Source organism: Apus apus, chromosome 8 (assembly GCF_020740795.1).
Source record: "Apus apus isolate bApuApu2 chromosome 8, bApuApu2.pri.cur, whole genome shotgun sequence".
Taxonomy (NCBI): Eukaryota; Metazoa; Chordata; class Aves; order Apodiformes; family Apodidae; genus Apus; species Apus apus.
Genome location: NC_067289.1, coordinates 21,889,437 through 21,906,233, shown reverse-complemented (window position 1 = coordinate 21,906,233; position 16,797 = coordinate 21,889,437). Strand labels below are relative to the sequence as shown.

The window sequence follows — 16,797 nt, the reverse complement described above, 5'->3', positions numbered from 1 at the left end:
TGGGACATGCTCAGGATTTCAGCTTGTAGAAGGGTGGTAGGGGTGGCCAGTGGGAGAGGATGCCAGAGTGAAGCTTCCAGGTTCTTTTGCCAAATCCTTGCTCCCATCCTGAAGCCCTTCACAGAGGCCAAACTTCCCTTGGCTTGCCCAGGGTGCTCTGGGTTAAGGTCTGCAGAATCGGATGTTCTTCTTCACTGGTCAAAGGACTGTATTGTGACCATCTGGGGCAGAAACTGTAGGTGGGAAATGTGCAGAGCCTCTCCCTTGAGCCCTTGAGCCCTGGGAACAGTGGGGACAGGCATGGGTCCAGGCACCCTCTGCACTCAGCAGCCCAGGCAGGCTCTGTGCTGCCTTGCAGGGGGCTGAGCCTCATCCAGCAAACCAAACCGTTAATGGCTCTCAGCATCACACGCTGGAAAATCTGCCCATGAATGTTAAATTGTAGCCCCTGGCCATGGGGGGTTGATCTGGGCTGCTCCAGGGTCCCCCAGGATGGATCCAGCTGCAGCCTTCAGGAGCCAGGAGCAGGCTGGATGTTACTGCCTGATGGTGCTTCCTCGGTTACTGATTATTCAAAGAGATGTTCCTCTGCTGCACTGGGGATTCTGATGGCTCTGCTGGGGGTAATGGCCACACTCTGGCCAAAACTGGAGGGTTTATCTATGACAAACACCCACCTGCAGATCACCTATGCCCTGCAAGCCACCAGATCCACGTGGTTTCAAATTGAAATATAGAAATATATATATTGAGAAGTGTGAGGGTGGTGAGACACTGGCACAGGTTGCCCAGGGAAGCTGTGGATGCCCCATCCCTGGATGTGTTCAAGGACAGGTTGGACAGGACTTTGAGCAGCCTGGTCTAGTGGAAGGTGTCCCTAGTCATGGCAAGGAGGCTGGACCTAGATGAGCTTTAAGGTCCTTTCCAACCCAAACAATTCTGTGATTCTATGATTCTGTGTTTTCGGATTTTTTTTCATACAGCATCCACCAATCCAGGGTCAGAAACAGAGAAAATGATACAATGTGGAGACAGCAGCAGGGAGGGAGATTCCAGCAGCTGAGTCCTCTCCACTTGCCAAGCGTGGCCCAGCCCTGCCAAGACGTGGCTGACCCTGGATGTTTCTTTTGCGCGGGGCCATGGACATGGCCCTGAAGCCCCAAGGCCAGAGTGGGGGCTGAACTGTGCCCGCTGCAGTGAGGGAATTATGGCCCAGCTCTTTTTGTACAACTCAGTGTGGTGGAAACGGTGCCCAGCCTCAGAGCAGTGATGCTCAGAGGAGCAGTCTGTGGGCCTCGTTGACCCATGAGGTGGGTTAAGCCAAGAGTAGGTCACTGAGGTTGCTGTGGCCAGAACTGGGACAGGCTCCCAACTGCAGATTTGGGATGTTTAGCTGTGCTGGGACTTCAAGGCTTGGTTGAGACACAGACTGATTTTGAATCCCAGTATTTGGGGTACTTGGATTCAGGGTGTGGGATGGACACGGGGGTCACATTGCTGTGTGCAGAGAGTGCCTCTGCACCAGAACAGGCCATGAAAATGCTGTGGGACCAGCATCCTTGTATCCACTCCTGAGCTACCTCCTTGAAACAGGTTTGTCCATCTCCATTTCATACTTGCCCACCCATGTGTCCCTCTGGCTCAGCTAGTACTTCTAAGGTGGTTCAAAGAAAAAAAACACATGTTAAGCAAGTGCCAAAAATGTAAGAGTGGCATCCCACCACTGTGGCTGTCAGGTGGACATTCCCCAAGGAGGTTTCATCCCTTGTGCGGCTCCTTCTGCCTCTCAACAAACTCTCTCCCAGTTTGGCACACCTCCCACTCCACCATCTCCACTGGTGCAGCCATTGCTGGGAGATCAACCAGTGCCAGGGAACTGGCTGGCATTCACCAGAGCGGGACCCAACCAGTGGAGCCGCGACGGGCCACGGGTGTGTTTGCTTTGGGGTCAACGGCAATTGCAGAGCGTGTCCTGAGGACCAGAGGTGAGCGGGGTAGTGGTGGAGGATCTGGGGAGGACAAGACAGAATGGGGGAGCCATGGGGACCCTTCCTCATTGGTCAGGTGGTGCAGTTCCCCACTGCCTGTCCCGCTACTCGGGCGAGTAGTCCAACTCATCGTTGGCGATGAGAGCCTCCGACGGTGGTTTGTGCCTTCCTTTGCTTTTCGACCTGCTACTTGTCCGATGGCTTTCTTTTGCTCCTGACATTTGCTGGTATGAGAAGTCCTTGTCCTCGGAAGGACCCCAGCCTGGGTAGTCCTCACCCTCAGTGGCACAGGAGAAGCCATCATCCACAGAGAAGGGGTCAACATCCACATCGTAGCGCTGGTAGGTGCTCTGGTGGAGGGCCTCCTCCCGGGCACTGATTTCCAGAGTGCTGTTCCACATCCCATAGCCAAAGTAGATGAGCAGACCTGCAGTGGGTGAGAGGGAGAGGTTTGGACCTCGGCTGCCTCAGCTACCCCAGCTAAAACATTGCTATGAACATGCCATGCCTCAAAATGGCACCTGCTCCCCAAAATCCACACCAGGATGGGCTGGGGATCCAGCCCAGCTCACCACCAACCTCCTTCCACCCAGCACTGGGGCTGGCGCCAGCTGGCGAGGGTTAAGCCTATGTAAATATGCCTGTATTTTTTAAGCCAATGTAGGTAGTAGTTGATGTCTGCTCTTCAAACCCCTTGAGTTTGTGTTTTTGGGCTGCCAGCTGTGACCTGAGGGCTGTATGTCTTAGACATCAGCTGGGATCACTGCTGGCCTCGTGACTGGGCCATCTGCAGCTTTGGTGGGACAGCAGCTCCCAGCAGACCTGTGGACGCTTCCAACCACTGACAACCTGCATCTCCATCCTGTTACCCTCCTGACTACCCTTTTCCCTCTGGAGTTTTCTAATTATCTCAGTCTCTCTCCTGCTGGTACTTGAAGCCACATGGGTTTCAGGGTTTCAGGATGAGTGTATTTGGTATTAAAACAGCTCTGAAATCCTGTTCTCCTCCCCTCAGGAGTTCTGTTTCATCTTCCCCCTCCAGCCCTACCTGATCTCACCTTCCAGTACCAATGTTTTCTCTGGAAGCAAATGTATCTGGAGATCTAATTTCCAGTAGGTTAACTACCCCAGGTGTGTGCACAGAGAAATCCAGATATCTCCACATGCCACGGACTGTCCATGGGGGACTGCTTGTGAGGTTGAATCCAGAGTTTGTGCGGCAGAACAGCACATCTCAGCTAGAAAAATAAAGGGGATGTGCCTCCCTCAACAGGTGAGCAGCCATGGATGGGGCTGGTGGAGATCATCACACATTAACTGAGTGGCTTAGTTGACTCGTTGCCATTGCTGGCAGCTGAAGAGGTATTAGATAGACCTGCAGGGGAAAGTGTTCAGCTACAATGGATTAAACTGATCCTTTGGAGAAATATTTTCTTCCACGTAGAAAGGCTATCCCTGGATCTGCAGCTTCACCTGTTGCTTCCTCACGCTGAAACTAAAAATGGAATGGTAAAATGGAGGAAAAAACGTGATCTCAACCTCCCGCTGAAGCATGGAAGCCATGAGACTGCTCTACTCTACCCTTGTCTCTCCCAGGGCTATTGGGGTTGGTCAGCTCTGGGCTTTGGAAACACAGTGCTGAGATTTCAGTGTGGGCTTCTGAAGAGCCCAAGTGGGTGACATAGCAAGAAAGGAGGCAGATTTCTGCAGTAAACCTGCCTGCGAGTCAATTTCCAAAACCCACCTTCTTCACATAAAAAGACTTGTCAGAATAGTCACCTTTGCACAGAGCAGTTTACTTCCATCAAATGGACATTTTCTGGAGATGTGATTTTCCGTTTAGCTGTGGTTTGAGGGCTGGATGAACTGAGGTTTCTAAGAACTTCAGAGTGACATGGGGCAAATGCGAAGGACTGGGAATGCCCCAGCTGAAGAAGCATCAGCTTAAGCACTCTAATTAGGGGTATTATTATTAACATCCTTCAAAAGAGTGTCAGTTAAAAAATTAAAAAATATTAATCTGGGACTCACCCACAAAACACCAGACAGCAAATCGGATCCACGTGACTGTGGAGAGCTTCAGCATGAGATAGATATTCACCAGCATAGCAAAGGCAGGGACAAAGGGGAGACAAGGTGCCATGTAGGGCAGCTTCTTGGGGTTTTCTGGCTGCTGCAAGATCACAAACACCAGCGCAACGATGAGCAGGATCATCAGCACGACGAGGAGGACAGCCCACCAGCTCTGCTCAGAGATGTAGTCTGCCCCAAAAATGATGAAGGAGCAGAAGATGAACATCAGGATGAAAAGCAGGAGCACACAGGTGGTGACTGTGTGGCCAGTGGCTGCTGTGGGGCGGTCCATTTTCCCCGGCAGTCCCAGGTGGATCCTCATCGTGTAGTAGCGAGGGCCAATCAACTTCTTCAGCTTGATGAGGTAGATGTTCTCAGACTCATCTGCCTCTATCCCCGAAGTCATGTCGACTGTGCCATAATTGGGGTGATTCACGTTGTAGGTGGATTTATCAGATTTCCCAATTAGCATCTCATTATCCCCCAGTGACGGCAGATTTTTTGCCCCGCAGGTGTTAGTTGGTGGGCCAGCAAACTCTTCTCCTTCACTCCCTGGGGAGCAAGCTTCCTTCTCGCAGTCGGCCAGGATGCCCTCCTTCTTCTTGGTGTGCTCCTCAGAGAGGAATTTGACGAAGCCATCGATGTCGCTCTCGGGCTGGTACCGGAGGAGCAGGACACAGACAGACACCAAGGTGTAGGCGAGCAGCGTGCCGATGGACATCATCTCTATCAGGTCCCTCAGGCTGACCAGCAAGGAGAGCAGAGCCGCGAGGAATCCGGAGACGATACAAGCCACTACGGGGGTTTCCGTGTAAGAACTGACGTGGGACAAAAATCTGGAGTGCAAAAGAGTTGCAGAAGGATAACATTGCAAATGGCAGCGGTTCCCTGCCCAGTAACTCTTACTCAGCTGGAGGGGACAGGCTCAGAGCTGTGATCCTTTCAGCTCTTGGTGCTTTTTGGTGCTCAGACTCCAGGCAGCTGGGGAGCTGAAATACTGAGACTGGATCTGGACTTAGATCTAGGTCTAACCAGCTCTGATGTGGGCACTTGAACACTTGCAAGTAAGTGCCAACACTATGCATATAAGCTGCTCTCCTTTGCAAGTAACTCATGAATTAAATGCCCCTCCTCCCACAAGCTGAATCTCTAGGTACCAGCACCAAATGAGAAACCTTTGCATAGATCTCTCCTGGGTTTTTTTCCCCCCCTGGGGTTTTGCCTTGGTGTGTGCCTCATTCTGCCAGCACCGAGCCTGTGCATTCCCACTGCTCCCTGCTCTGGTGGCACAGGACAGTCCCTGTCCCTCCCTGAACACTTCCCCTTTCGGTCCCAATGGGGAAAAAATAAATGCCAGCATGGGCATGACTGACCTGAAGAGCAGCCCATCACCAGCCATGGCATAAATGACTCTTGGCATTGGGAAGAGGGAGCCCAGCAAGCTGACCGTCAGGCCGGCCACGGACCCGATGGCAACGATGAACTTGGCTGCATAGAAGCCATGGGCCACAAACATTTCCATCAGTGGGGACTCGGTGTCGATGGCATCGTAGGGCACCATCAGTGTGAGGATGATGCTCACCTGGGGAAGGTGAAAGGAACAGGACACAGGTGTCAGCTGGGGGCTTGCAGAGCTCAAGGCTGTTTCTCAAGATAGAAAGGCAAAAGCTTTCAAGTCTGATTTGGGTTATATCCCTATGTCCCCTGTGGAGGAGATGTAAATGCTAGAGGTAAGGCCTCTGAAGGCAACACCTTGAACCTGGCTGTGGTGATGATGCAGGAGGCTGGTGGGACTCTGTGGGGTTACTTGGCCACATCCCTGTGTGGGGACAGCCCCAAGCCCAAGATGGCATCATCTGGAGCAACACTCTGATCCTATTTGGACCAAAGAGAAGCTGGTTTTGAAGGAAGCCCACCAAGCTGCAGGAGAGGCAGTGGGTCGGTTTCTTTGAAATGATCACTGGCTGAGGGAGTTGGGGCTGTTCAGTCTGAAAAAGAGAAGGCTCCGGGGGGACCTCATAGTGGTCTTCCAGTACCTGAAGGGGGCCTAGAGGAAAGCTGGGTAGGGGCTTTTTACAGGGTCTTGCAGTGAGAGGACAAGGGGTAATGATTTTAAACTGAAAAAAGAGAGATTTAGGTTAGATCAGGAGTAAATTCTTCAGTGTAAGAGTGGTGAGACACTGAAACAGGCTTCCCAGAGATGTTGTGGGGGCTCCATCCCTAGAGGTATTCAAGGGCAGGTTGGATGGGGCTCTGAGCAGCCTGTTCTAGTGGGAGGTGTCCCTGCCCATGCAGGAGATTTGGAATCGATGATCTTTAAGGTCCCTTCCAACTGAAAAAATGCTGTGATTCTTTGATCAGAACAATGTTTTTACCTCCTTTGTGACTCAGTTTTGCTCTTTTACAGGGAAAATCCCCAAGTACAGACAGGCATTTATTGGGGTGCAGAGCAGCAGAATCTCTCTTGCATGGCCATTCTTGTTCATCCTCCCCCTCAGCTGGATCCTCTCCCATATTTCTAGCAGAAGCAGTGCTGCTTTTCCCAAAAACACAGTTGCTGCCATGCTGCTGCTCCTGCAGCTTCACTGCATTTCTGGATGCAAAAATAGCTATGGATAGGGATGAGGAAAAAACTGCCACCATCTCTCTGCAGCCAGCAGAGGGATCTCGGCAAACTGAGAGGAGCCTGGGGACAAATCGGGCTGGGGCCAAGGGGAGTCTGGGCAGGACACTGAAGTCACACAGAAACACAACTGATGTCTCAGTTCCCAACAAAGAAAGAGCCCTTGTTCAAGGGTCAGACTGGCACCCTGGCTTATGGGGAAGGGAGCTGTGCAGATGCCCAGAGGGGACATGCTATACATATATATGTTATTTTTTTAAATCTATATGTATAAATACATATTTATGCAGATTTATGTATGCATAGCTGGTACTTACGGACACGTATGCTGTCAAGCAGGTGACAAGTGAGGCTGTGATGGCGTAGGGGATGGAGGTGTTGGGGTTCTTTGCTTCTTCTCCTGTGGTAGCGATGATGTCGAAGCCAATGAAAGCGTAGAAACACGTCGCAGCCCCTTTGAGCACCTGCATGGAGGAGGGAGCATCTTGGCACCCAACCAGGGCAAGGGAACCAAGCAAAAACGAAGGAGCCCAGTTCTGCCTTGTCTGAGCTAAAGGGTGAGTGGGGCAGATCAGGGCTTGTGCACATTGAGTTGGGGGTTCCCATCTGGGGCTGACCCAGGGGGCACCTGTAGATCTGGTCTAGGGAAAAGATTCCTACATGTGGCCTGAGTCACTGGAGGTGTCTGTACCTCACCTGTGGGGTGTCACAAGCCTGTGCAGTCCCCGAATCTGCTGAGGGCTCCTGGCAGTGACAGAGGAGACAACCATTTTCAGGTTTGCTTTCACAATCCTCCACCCCAAATGTGTTTATATTAGTAGGGATCTGGAGCATGTTTACATGTTCCATCTTAGCAAGATGTCTCATGCAGCAGCAAGATCTGCTAACAGGGGAAGGAGAAGAGAGCAGCAGCAGTCAGATATGTGTTGCTTTCCAAACACCCTCTGTTTGCCTTGGAAGCTGCAGACAGGTTAGGAGCACATGTTGGAGCACTTGGATGAGGAGTTATTTGTACTGTTTAGTTATTTTTCTAATGTGATAAAAAAAAAAATTACAATATTAGCAAGGACATTTCTGGGAAAGAAGCTCTGAAGCAGGCTGAAGACTCTGTGGCTGTGAGGGGGCTAGTTTGTAAGTTGTAAAGCCCTTATGAACATTTAGGGAGCTGGGTACAATGTGTGCCTCACATCTTTGTCATCTCAGCTGTCTAGTGATGGAGCACATGGTAAAATTCACCTCCCTCAGCAGACAAGCTGTAATTACCTTTTTAAAGTATCCCCTGTGTGCCTGGGGATCTCATGTGTGTGCTGTGGTGGATTTACTTTTTTCTAAATGATTTGGGAAACAAAGAACCTGCTGAAAATGATGGGAAGACCCTATCCATTTTGATGTGTTTTGGTTATGTATCTTTTAAAACTATATCTTTTTTTTTTTTTTTTTTTTTTTTTTTTTTTTTCCAGGAGATATCTCTTGAGTTGAATTGGAGCAAACCAGCTATTTTCTCTTTTTCATTCCTGTTGCATGGCATAAAAAGCACAATCCTCTGTTCTCAAATGAGCCTCTTCTCCCCACTCCCTCTCTGGCAGAGAGATATTGATTTACTGAAGGGACTTGCAGGGACAGCATGGCAGCTTGGGACCCTGTCAGTGATCAAGATTCTTGGTTTACTTTGCTTTCTTGCTTATTTTTCTGCACAAAACTCCAATGGAGTCGAGCAGTGTAAATCTGAGAAATTATCTTGGGTTTAGGCCAGCTGAGATATTTTCAGTCTCTGTTCATCCTTGGATAAAAACCAGTGCAAGCAAGCTAAAAAAGCCAAATATGTCCAAATTCTCAGTAAGCTTTGAGGGAACATCCATAAAATAAGTATTGGCAGGTGGCATTATGAAGTGCTCAAAACAAATGCTTGAGAACATTGGTGTTGAAAACCAGCCAACATAAGTATCTCCCCCTCCACAGAGCTGGAGCCAGCTCCTCCTGAGTGCCCTGTCTCAGATGGCCAATGCATTTTGCTCCATTGCTGGGCAATTAGTGGCATTTCCTGGTGTCTACTTGCACCTGGAGTTTGGCTCTCTAGGAGGACATTTTGGAGGAGTTCTGGGTTTATTCAAAAAGGTGACAGGAGATGCAGGCAAAGGATTGCTATAGACTTTGGGTTTGGCAGAGCAAGGAGGTTTGGATCCAAGCCTGCAGTGGTGGAAGTTGGAGATGGCTGTCTAAAGCCCAGGTGGGTTTAGCAGGGTGCAGTGGAAGCAGGGTACATGTGCCACAAGCAAAGCTGAGTGTGTGGCACCCCTGAGGTGCTGTGTGTACCTCCGTGTGCCCAGGACTTACCCCTGGCCATCCAAATGGCAGGAATTGCCCTTCAGACCAGTTGTCGCCTTTGACATAGAAGAGACCAGCAATCATGACGAAGATCCAGACTGCCAGGTTAATGACATTGAGCACGTTGTTCAGCCCCACTGAGTTCTTCACCCCCATGGCCACGATAATGGTGACAATGACAGCAATGACCAGAGCAAGAAGGTCGGGGTATGACTCCTCTCCTTTCCCTGCATAAGAGAAAAGAGGTGAGCAACTCTCCATGCATGGCTGTGGACAGCATCTCCAGAAATCTTATGGGGGCTTTTAACAATGCTTTTCAGACCCTGAGGCTTTGTAGAACTCCCTGATCTCATTGCAAAGGTGGTTTTCATGTGCCCCTGTCTCTGCTAGCTGAAGTTGTTTTATTAAGGTGATAAATCTTGATGCTTCAAAACACTGTTGGAAGTTTTGGGAGGTCAGCAAGCAAATGATCAGGTCCCATCTTACATAACATGTATCTGCCAAGTACTAATTAAAAATCAATAAAACATTAATTTTTCATGGCACAGGTACAGGTCAGATAGCTGTTTCACTTACTGGTAGGAACTATGGAACTGCTGGTCATGCAGGACCATCACAGCATGGAGTTTCTCCATGGCAGTACTGCAGGCACAGGGGAGTGATCTCCAAGAAAGGCTCTGTGTGTGCCTTAATGGGGCTGAGCAGGGTGCTTGCACAGGGTGAGGAGCTCCCATGCTGTTCTTGCCCTCTGCCCTCAACTAATTTTTCCTCATTCTGCTAAACGTTGGCTCATCCCAAAGGGGCTCAAAAGCATCATGCATCCCACCCCTCCGAAACCAGTCTGCAAAGGCGAAGAACCGGAGGCAGACGGATGGTAAATAACGAATGAAGCCTAATACCATGTCTGACTTCTGACAAGCTTCCAATTACCTGCCAGGCCCTAATTAATGCAGGTAGCTCTGCGGGGGGTGACGCACCTAGTCCGTTCAGGGTCCCGACGCTGTTGATCATCCAGCGGCTGATGGTGTGGTTGGCCAAGGAGTCAAACATGCTGCTGAGGGCGCTGGCACCGGCGGCCGTGCCGATCAGGTACTCCAGGATGAGGTTCCAGCCGATGAAGAAAGCCACAAACTCCCCCACTGTCACGTAGCTGTAGGTGTAGGCAGAGCCCGTGGTCTTGGGGACCCGCACGCCAAACTCCGCGTAGCAAACCCCTGTTTTTATAGAAAAATATCAAGCGACATAAGGAAAATGTGCTTGGAAAAGGAAAAAAAAAAGTTAAACTGTCTTGGTCCCACCTGTCTGGAGGTGCTGGGAGGTGCCCAGGGATGTGGTCAGCATCAGAAGCCCAGGGACATTGCAGGGGGCCATGGTGACCCTTCCTCCCCAGTTGCTCAGCAGCCCATTTTCTCATTAAAACAAATCTGTGATGTTTTTTTTTTTTTTGAGGTCAAACCAGCCAAGACTTTATAACCCATTGTAAAAGAGCCTTCTCACAGGTGCATGTTCCTGATATGGGACCCTCCAGCTGCAGCCCCCACAGACACACAACCAAAGTTGGGGGGGATTCAGGCACAGGGAGCAGAAGTGGGCAGTGCTGGTGGTGTGGTCCTTGGAGCCCTATTTCCCTGCAGTACCTTTGATGGTGATAGATGCCTCTTCTTCCCCATCCAACAGTAGTGACAACATAAGGTGAGTCTTGCCAAGAATGTTTCTCTCAGATGTTTTATTTGTGGTACCAATAGACTGACAAGCTCCCAGCAGTTTTGGCTGCAGAAACTGTCAGAGCCCTGGGAAACGTGGTTGCAGGGAAACTTGCCAGAGGACACAAGGAGGCCAAGGAAGGTTACAACCCATGCATGGAATCCTGGACAAGTGTTGCCAAGCCTCATCCTACAGCAAGATGCAGCAGGAGGGCTCACATAAGGCTACACCTCTCCAGCCCCACTGTGCAATCTCCAAATGTCTATTTTGGGCCATTGTTATGCAGATCCTGTCCTGATCACCCCTGCTCTCATTCATACCCATGCAGGAGGAGTTTGAAGCCATCTTACATAGAGAATGTAAGTAATTATAACACTTAAAAATGTCACATATACGTCTCATTCTGAAGAGTAATTGCAAAACTGGCTTTGTGGAAGAAGACAAGAAAAGCAAAAAGCAGTATGTAACTGGAACTGTCTGGGAGGAGATTTCAGAAGACTTTAAGACTTTCCAGACTCCTTGTGCACTTACGATGGCAGGACACTTTTCAATGAAAACCTGACCCTGACACATTGCTGTCTTAAAACAACCATTAGCTTTTATTTAAAAGGAATGGATGGACCTAGTCATACATTCCCCAAATATTAGTCAGAACAAGTGCTGGAAGGGTTCACAGCATCCTGTGTCTTTAACACTGGTTAAGTCCCTGCTCCAAAGACCCCAGTTCAGCTTGTGCAGGTTAACAGGTTAAGGTTTTTACTATTGCTGGGTAAACACACAGTAATTACTGAGTTATTTATTAGCTATTTGTCTCTGCTTAGCAGATAATAATTCCTTCCAAATTTAAATCAGTTCAGTATAGAGAGAAGAATGACTGATAAAAATGTTCTGAGGTCTCTGCTTTTAGGGTAAGGGCAGTTTTTACACAGCACTAACACAGAATTATTGAATCCCCAAGCTGAATTTGGTGGTGCCTCTATTCTTGGTGTTGTAGGACTTCTATATTCCGTTCACTGTTTAAGTTGCACCCATGATGCTGGCAGTGCTTTTCAAGGGGACTCCTCAAAACTTCCTTTCTGTAAAGCAGGTCCAACTGCCAGAGCAGTTGGACATCCCCATCATCCAGCCCTACAGAGAGTCATTTCTCAAAGCTGATGAAAAATGCAGGCAGTTGGCAAAGGCAAGACATTCACAGATAACTGCAGGCCTGAATGATTCATGAAACAGGTGCTCTGGTGGGGACAAGTATCTAGTTTCTCTCTTTGATGGCCTTAAAAATCATACAGCCTTTACTGGAGGCAGCTCTGCTTCTAGCCAATGACAAGATAAGGCTTAAAGAGGATTGTTAGTGATCCAGAATGATAATGGCAAAGCAAAGTTATTAATATGTATAAAATGTTTGAGTTTTCAATTACTCCTAGGATGCCAAAATAGAAGGGTAATCTTCTGCTGTGCATTGCATACGGCAGCACTTTGAGGATATCTGAATTAGGTATCAGCATATATTAAGAAAATAAACTAGTTTTTATCAGAACGTGCAGTGTCAAGTCTGGGGGACATGAGATGCAAGATCTGCCATCCATCCTTGATTGCCACAGGTCATATCATACAGCATTAATCAAACCACTTTGCTTTGCTGAGCTGCAGGTCCTTAATCAGAAATGGGGTTCACAGCACTTCCCTCTCTGCTTAAAAGGAACATAATATAACAATTTATTAGGGTGCAGATTTTGTCTCAATGCTCTCTGCTGCATCAGAAGTGCAATATTATTAATGTTATTCTAATTCAACTGCATAATAAAACTGTGTTGCTCAGTTACTCTTTTGCAGCCCTGGCTGTTCAGCACCACATCCCCTGGTACCCAGAGGGATGCAGCTCTCCTGGTGCCCAGCTCCAGGAGAGCTGGTGGAGGCTGGGCACACTCTCCTACCACTTCAACTCTTCGCATTTGGAGACAGATTTATTTTTTTTTCCCCTAATCAAGAGTGATTGCAAGCTTCTGCAGAAAACAAACCAACACAGTCTCTGTTTGGAGGAGCAGAGATTTTACAGAAGAGCATTTCTTTTTCTTGACTACTAGCTACAGCATGATTGGCACGACAGTCATTAAGCTGGTGTCATTATACAGTTACTGACATTATTAATAAGGAGATAAACACAGCTGTGAAGTTTGGCCCATGACTTTGTCCCTTCCAAGATGCCCTCTACAAACCCCCATATTTCAGATTTGATTTGCCTCTCCATTCTCTGATTTGACTTGTTTGGGGTAGGGGGTGAGGCAGCCAGCAGCTTTTCATACAGCACATGCACATGGGTCAGAGGTTTCTGTGTTAGTGGTGGCTTGGGGTCATTCTGGACACCCTGAACTGCCTGGTGGGGACCTTTGCTGGTGAGCAGTGCCTCAGGAGGGCAGAAGGAGGGACCATGAAGACCCTGCTGGCTTCAAACACCAAACTCCAGCATTGCAACAGCCACTGGGGAGCACAACTGGTGGCCTGAGGACCTGGTGCAAGCACCCAGCCCAGTGGAGCCTGGGGGCTGCTGCCTTGCTTTTGGTGTGCTGGGGCAGTGGTGGCCATGGTGTGGGTGCTGGCCCTCCTGCTGCCACCTGGCATGAGGCCACACAGGGGCCGTGAGACATTCCACTGGCACTGGCACAATGGGAATGATGTTTCAGGTGAAACAAGCCTTTGGGGAGGGGCCGTTCAGCAGTGCTGAGGTAACACCAATTAACTCATGCTACCGGAGGGACCATCCTCAGTTAAACAAGAGCAGCAATTTACAGAGGCAGGTAAAAGGCAAAATCCTCTTTTCAGCAAGCCACAGAGCCTGCCTGATGTGTTTCATGATCACTGTGTGATATACAAAAGGAACTCCATAAAGAAAGCTTCCTCAGAAAAAGGACTCCCGTTTCTCCAGCTCTGCCCATAATTGGCTGCAGCTGGAGCCACTCATCCTGGCCTTTGTCTTGCAGTCAGGCAGCACCTGAGGCACGTGCTCTGTCTGCTCCTGCTCCTGCTCCTGCTCCTGCTCCTGCTCCTGCTCCTGCTCCTGCTCCTGCTCTTGCTCTTGCTCTGGAACCAGGTAAGTCATGTTGATGTGCTCCAAAACTCTGGGTCTTGGTGCTTGAAATCCTATTCAAGGGCTGCTGGGGCTGCAGAAATGTTCATGTAGGAGAGTCTCCTCTTTTCTTGCACTGCCTGACATGAAAACCAGGGTGAATGTTTCTGTTAGCTGACTGAAAGGCCTTCCAGTGAGAATGAAAAGCTGAGCTGGGACATTTTGCTGTTTGCTTTTCCTGTCTTCTGTCAAAGCCCTTTGCCATTTACTCGGGTTTCTTCATCCAACCCACGGATGAAAGCTGGATACCAGGCTGACACAGACTGCAAAGTCCTCTGAGCAGGGAACATCACATCATCGTGTTAGCACTGATCTGGAAAGGACAAATGCCAGCAGTACTAGCTTCATGTGGAAATTGCAGCTCGAGCCATATGCTCAGCTGGGTTCCTACAGAGGAGATGGAATTCACCAGCTTTTCACTAAAATACAGGATTCCTCTCTCTCTGCATGTTTGTTTGTTGGGTTTTTTGTTTGGAAATTCAAAGAGTAATCCTGTGTGAATAAGGGCCAACAAAATCAACTCCAAAACTAATTGAGGAATTGTTTAACTGTTAGCAATGTCCACAGCAAAAGCAGATGGCCTTGGTGCTACCCAGGACACTGATACCCTTCCTGTTGGAACAGGGGGTTCCACAAACCATGCTGAGTTCTTGTTCCAAAGTTGTGACTTGGCTGTGCTCCCTGCCTGGGACACATGTTGCAAAATTCTCCTGGTGTTTTAAACTGTATTGACCACAGGCTCCATCCTGGGGGAAGCTGTCAGCAGCTCATCAGGGGTAACTCCACTTGGGCTGCTGCCTCCCAGTACAGGGTTTGTCTGACATCTCGGCAGTGAGAGGTGGTGCGCCCCGTGAGCTGGGTGAGCCCAGAGTGAAAGGGTGGTTTAGGCTATGGAGACATTATCGCCCTCTTGTAGCTTGTGCTGCTGAGTGTGGGTCCTGCCAGGTGTCCCCCCATGGACCCAGAGGCTGGAAGAGACGGTGTGTTCCTCATAAAACCCACCCACACAACTCACCTGATAAGATGGAGGCAACGGCAGCGATGATGAAGGAAACAATGACCCCGGGCCCCGCCATCTCCTTGGCCACCAGGCCAGACACCACGTACATGCCGGTGCCCACGCAGCTCCCGACGCCGAGGGAGATGAGATCGAGGGTGGTGAGGACCTTGGCCAGCCTGGTGCCCTGTGTGGTGGCTGTCCCTGTGCCCTCCAGCATCGACTCCACGGGCTTGGTGCGCAGGACGCGGGTGCGCAGAGCCTGCCCCGCCGCCCCCCAGGGCACCCGCCGCGGGTCCAGGCGGGAGAGGAAGCCGTTCATGGCTGGTGCTGGGCTCCACGGAGCTGGTCGCGGGTGGTTTTGGCAGCACCTGCTCAGGGCTGAGGTTGCATCTCCCTCTGGCACGGGCAGCCCAGCTGCAAGAGAGAGGAGCATGTTTTTTAACAGCAACGGGAAAGGGATGAGCTCTGCGTGGAGAAACTGAAAGGGGCCCTGAGCCAGGTTCTGGCTGGGTCTCAGCACCGGGAGGGCCCTGGGTCTGAGGAGAGCTTTGCTTCCACCAGCACTGCTGCTCTGGAGAAATCTCCTTGCTCCATCCCAATTGTTTTGTGCAGCAGAGGTGCTCTGCCCCCCTCTATGTTTGTCTGTGTGGGTTTAACCCCAGCTAGAAATACAATCCCAGTTAGAAATGCAGCCCCAGAAGCAGCAGGAACCTGGTACCCTCTGAGTGCCTGTTGTGTGGCTTAATTGCTACCCAAAGTGGTGATGGTTACGTATAACCAGGAGGTGCTGGTGGCCACCGTGGCATGTTGGGTCCTGGTGGTGACCAAGCGTGGCAGCACCGCAGCATGTCCCAGGAGCAGGGATGCTCCTGCGGGCACCATGTGGCAGCCCACCATCATCATACTGGGCCATGCAGGGACCTCCTGCAGGACATTGCTGTGCTCCATCTGCACTGCAAAAAAAGAGAGTTTGGGACCATGGCTTTGCTCCTGTATCCAGCATGGTGAGACCACTGACTGCCCGTGCCAGGCTGTAACTGGTGGTGGGGCTGGGCCACCACAGAGTGGCCCTCACAGGGACTGGTTAGATTTTTTTATACTATAGAAGTCAACTCTTACAGTTCTCTGGCTATTCCAGTTGTTTTTTATTTTTGTGTGCTGCCCTCATCCTGGAGAAGCCTAAAGGGGAAAGTTTTAAAGGGTGCTACTTGTTCAGGTTCCAATGAATCCTGCAGTTAAAAAGAGTTCTTGGTGTGGTTTTTTCATTCAGTTTATCACTTCATCTTTGTAGTTTTTAATTCAGAGATGATGTTTTTCTTGGTGTAACTGCAACAAGCCTTGGGGCTGGCTGCTGGGTAGTTAAGGCAAGCTGGGAGAAGAGCTTTAAGACTGTCTTAAAATTGTCTAGCTACTCCAAATTGTGAGATTGTCTTGAAAATAATGAAATTATTTTGTTTTGCTCTTTCTCTGTGTTCTTTGATCTTGAATCATACTTTCAAGAACTATTTAGCAACTGCCATTCCACCCCCTTTCTGTTGTTTTTTTGCAAACTGCATAGTTCTCAGGCGAGCTGCTAATACCAGCAGCAATGACTTCCTAGGGACATGGGAGGACTTACTGACTCTGAGCAAAAAAACCCCAAGAACTGGCAATCTCTGAATGCTAAAACAAGGGGCCAGAAAAAACAGCTTATTACGTATGAATTTTAGCCTGGCAGTTCTTTCCTGTTAATAAAGAAATTACTTTTTTTAATTGCCTTGAAGACAAAACAATCCTTTTTCCATCTTTACATCCCAAACAAATTCCATTGTGTCTACCAGGCAACCCTGTGTTGCTGGAGTTTATTAAATAAAACACATCATCCATTTCATGTTTTGGTTGATCACGGTTCAAATGGTGCTGATTTTTTTTTTTCCTCTTACCTTGAGCAACCACAAGCTGAAAGGCTGGATGTTCTAGCTCT

The 16,797-nt window shown here is 49.5% G+C and overlaps 1 protein-coding gene across 1 annotated transcript; it reads right to left on the bottom strand.

The window, feature by feature from the left end:
• Positions 1-522: 522 nt before the first annotated feature.
• SLC7A14 (solute carrier family 7 member 14) lies at positions 523-15,226 on the bottom strand. The gene is made up of 7 exons (XM_051626230.1): positions 14,850-15,226; positions 9,987-10,223; positions 9,019-9,236; positions 7,002-7,148; positions 5,435-5,643; positions 4,020-4,897; positions 523-2,415 (listed from the first exon to the last, which is right to left on the bottom strand). The coding sequence occupies exons 1-7, from the start codon at positions 15,151-15,153 to the stop codon at positions 2,093-2,095; spliced, it is 2,316 nt and encodes a 771-aa protein (XP_051482190.1). The 5' UTR covers positions 15,154-15,226; the 3' UTR covers positions 523-2,092.
• Between the last annotated feature and the right edge of the window lie 1,571 nt (positions 15,227-16,797).